The 3,749-nt window shown below is 43.9% G+C and overlaps 1 protein-coding gene across 1 annotated transcript in view; it reads left to right on the top strand.

Annotated features, from left to right (window-relative positions):
- usp36 (ubiquitin specific peptidase 36) overlaps positions 1–3,749 on the top strand; it is a gene marked incomplete in the record, with an annotated part of 16,622 nt that overhangs the window by 3,995 nt on the left and 8,878 nt on the right. The window contains 4 exon segments of the mRNA XM_014023756.1: positions 1,972–2,193; positions 2,275–2,385; positions 3,383–3,485; positions 3,568–3,635. Of these exon segments, the coding sequence (XP_013879210.1) occupies positions 1,972–2,193; positions 2,275–2,385; positions 3,383–3,485; positions 3,568–3,635 (504 nt within the window).

Here is a 3,749-nt window from a genome sequence, read left to right as displayed (position 1 = left end):
CGCTTGAGGCGCCGCAGAACTTCCCGACGTTGCTTGAAGCGTGTCCACCATAGACTTTGCATGTAAACCTGCTGCTCCTGACGCTGAAATCGCGTTCGGTGTGAACGCACCATAATACTCTACCCTAGCCTGGTTAAAAACCAAACCCTCGTCCTTCACTTTGCTTCGTATGAGGGTCTGGACTCTCGGCTATAGAGAAGCGATTCTTGCTGGAGGCGTGGCCTCTGCTGAAGTTTAAAATGATAGGATCGGTTGGCCGCGACGTATGCCAGCTCCACTGTGAACGAGGCTAAGCTAAGAAGCTAACCGGATATCGCGTGTGCTGTAAACAACCCTACCGAGAGGAGAAAAGCACTGAGCCGAACAGACTATAAATGAGAGCTGCTGCTTTGTCAGACACRTTTAATTTAATTTGGAAGCCTTATCAACACGGACTGGCTTCATTCACTTCCTCCACTGCCATTGCTAAACAAGCAGACACTGAGCAGAAAATCGATGTTGTTCAAAACTCCGCTTTCTGTTTGCTGATTGGTCCAGGTGAAATGAACTACAAGTAGACACTGCGCAGAAAATCGACGTTCTGTTCTCTGATTGGCCCGAATGAAATGCTCCCAAAGAAATCCTTGTTTATGGGAGAAGTCCCAGACGGAGCAATGAAGGAAGGAAAACTAGGATTGAGCGGAACTGCGTAGGAAGGCAAGGGCCAGGCTAACTCTACCCCAGCCCTATTAAACTGAGGAGAGAGCCGGCCGCCTCCATGTGGGCATCCTCATAATTAAACGCGCGAATCTTGTTTAGTTTTATTTGCGACACAACAATGATAATGGACTACTCCAAACTTGAAGGAAACGTACCAAAGTCTGTACCGAACTATCCAGCAGAATGACGTTTAAAACAAGAGAGCAGGACGACAGAACGGTTAGCTAACGTTAGCTTCTTATTGTAGAGTTTAACTCCGTGTGAWAGAAAAAAAAGTTACAGTTGCTACAAATCATTAAAGGCACAGTGTGTAGGATTTTGTCAATTCTTTTAGCCAAAATTGAGATAATCACTAATGACAATAATAAAAAAACATGTCTAATCATTGCAGACAAAGACCTTGTTTTGTTATTTTTACCTTTATAAAAAGCTGTTTATATCTCCATGGTCGCGGGTCGCCACTACAGGCAGCCGCCATCTTGACTACGAAGGCTCATGAAGGACAAACTGCGGTGGCGGCGTCAAAAACGGTTTTAGTTGTAATCCCATAAATGTAATGTTTGTTGTCTGTCATTGTAGCTGGGATAATTTTACTTATTAAAGCTCATAATCTTACCACTTGAAACATCACTAGCCCTGAAGCTGCTGGTAGACATCGCGGTTGGAATTATCAAAGGTTTTTGACACCTGAGAGACACCGTAGCAACTCCTTTGTGTTTGGAAGCGGGGGGTGGGGGCGGGGGGAGGACCAGGGAGGATGATTAAACCACTAGATGTCACTGAAAACAACAAATCCTACACATTGTGCCTTTAACGTGCAGTTAATCTCATATGTGTGACGTAACCCGGCCAGTGAACAAATCAAATGAACAGTAACTGACGTCAAATCATGGTGAGCAGCCACAGGGAATGCAAACAATCAATTGTACTCGTTTGTATTCTCACGTCTTTCAGGGATATTTTATTTTGTTTATAGTTGGTTTTTGAGTTAATCTGTCAGTGTTCAACACAGCTGGCACAACGTATTGTTAAAATAATACTGTACTTTTTTTAGCATGCAAAAAATAGCTTTCATGTTATAGAAAGACTTGATTCAAGAGAAATGTCAGGTTTTTTAGGAAATGGCCGCTGATCAATTAATCGTAAGTCGAACAACTTTAGATTAATTCATTAATCGATAACTTGCATCCCTAATATTTACTGTCCTTTTGGCTCTAAAAGTCTAGCTGTAGTGGCTCAGTTCTTCTGGCCTTTGTGTTCCTTCTGTCTTAGTCTCAGAGAATGTGGTTGGGAGTCAGGGCGATGGGATCCCAGCCCCGCAGAAGATGCTCTTCCCAGGGAACAAGCTTACTCTTAAATGGGAGCGTGTGTACAGGGTGGGAGCTGGCCTTCACAACCTGGGAAACACCTGCTTCCTCAACTCCACCATCCAGTGTCTCACCTACACCCCGCCACTTGCCAACTACTTGCTGTCAAAGGAGCACAGCCGTGCCTGTGAGTATTTAACTCTCACAGCGGTACTCTTAAATATTCTTGTTTTGAGCGCTGTTTTAAAGCACATGTTTGTGTTTTCAGGTCACCAGTCAGGCTTTTGTATGATCTGTGTAATGCAGAACCATATTATCCAAGCCTTTGCCAACACAAGCAATGCCATTAAGCCTGTGTCCTTCATCAGAGACCTAAAAAGTAAGACCATTTTCTTTGAACACTCCGAGTCTGTCTGATGRTTGGTTTTAACGTGGGTTGCTGTGAGGCGACAATGTGTCCCATGTGACAACAAGCTGTAGTAACTGCAGTACATAAGTAGAGCAGTCAGACTGCAGGTAGTGAGTGAATACCTCGTTAGAGACGAGGGGAGAACTGCACCTTGACATACTGCGCGGAAGTCTGAAAAGCCTGCCCCCTCCACTTCTTTCTGCTTCTTTCATACTTGCTGCTGCAGTCGTGCCTTTACCTCCAGAGCTGCTCTTTCTGTCCCCCCCACCCCTTCTCCCATCACCTCCTCCCTCCCTCCTTCCCTGATGCCCTTCTGTCTCCTTGTGACTGCGGGCTTAAAGGAGCAGCTTTAGCACAAAAATCTACAAGCCCACTGCTTCTCTGTTCTTCCGTCAGGGCTCAAACGTAATCTGTTTGATCAGCWCAACCTCAAATAAAGAAAACTGTCTGCGTTTGTTGTGTKTTTTTTTTTTTAGAAGTCACATTTCTTTACCCTAATAAGTGCCTGGAATTGGTCATATGTGCTGGGTGTTTTGTTTCTTTTTCCCCACTCTAGCTTGACTTATCTTTGGTGAGTAATTATTTTGTGCTGGGAATGCGGTGATGACCACACCAAAGTACTACCCAGCTTAACCTCTCCAGTTTTCCATTAGGAAATCACAGAGGGACAAAGATCTTACAGCTGCATTAGCTCTGATGCAGGACTTTAGCTGTGGATGAGATGCCAGTAAGCTGAAGTTACTGATGAAAAGCTTTTTAGAAGATGCAGCTGCATCTCTAAGAACGTTGAGATGCTAATGGAGAAATGTGGCTTTAAGTGCCCATTAGAACCTCCTCCAAACCTCATGACATATTAACTGATCCTACATTAATATATCTGCATGAATAAATTCTTAAGGCTTTAAGCTACTGATTGGAAGTTCATTTTATAAAATACAGCATGTGTTTTTCTATTTGTTTCCCACAGAAATTGCTCGACATTTTCGCTTTGGAAGCCAGGAGGACGCTCATGAGTTTCTGAGGTACACTGTCGATGCCATGCAGAAAGCCTGTCTCAATGGCTACCCAAAGTAAGACTTAAAGCTTCATTAATGTTATAGTTCTCAGAACTGCTGAGTGGTTTATAACTTGTTTTAATCCTGTTTTTTTTAGGCTCGATAGGCAAACGCAGGCCACAACGTTGGTGCACCAGATCTTCGGAGGTTACCTCAGGTCAAGAGGTATTGACTTTTTACACAAATGGTAGTTTTTAGAGCAGGGGTGCCCAAACATTTTCCCTGAGGGGGCCAAAAAGAAAATCTATCCATGGCTGCGGGCCAAATGCAGTTATATAA

This window comes from Austrofundulus limnaeus, unplaced genomic scaffold (assembly GCF_001266775.1).
Source record: "Austrofundulus limnaeus strain Quisiro unplaced genomic scaffold, Austrofundulus_limnaeus-1.0 Scaffold389, whole genome shotgun sequence".
Classification (NCBI taxonomy): Eukaryota; Metazoa; Chordata; class Actinopteri; order Cyprinodontiformes; family Rivulidae; genus Austrofundulus; species Austrofundulus limnaeus.
This window is presented reverse-complemented; position numbering and strand designations above follow the sequence as displayed.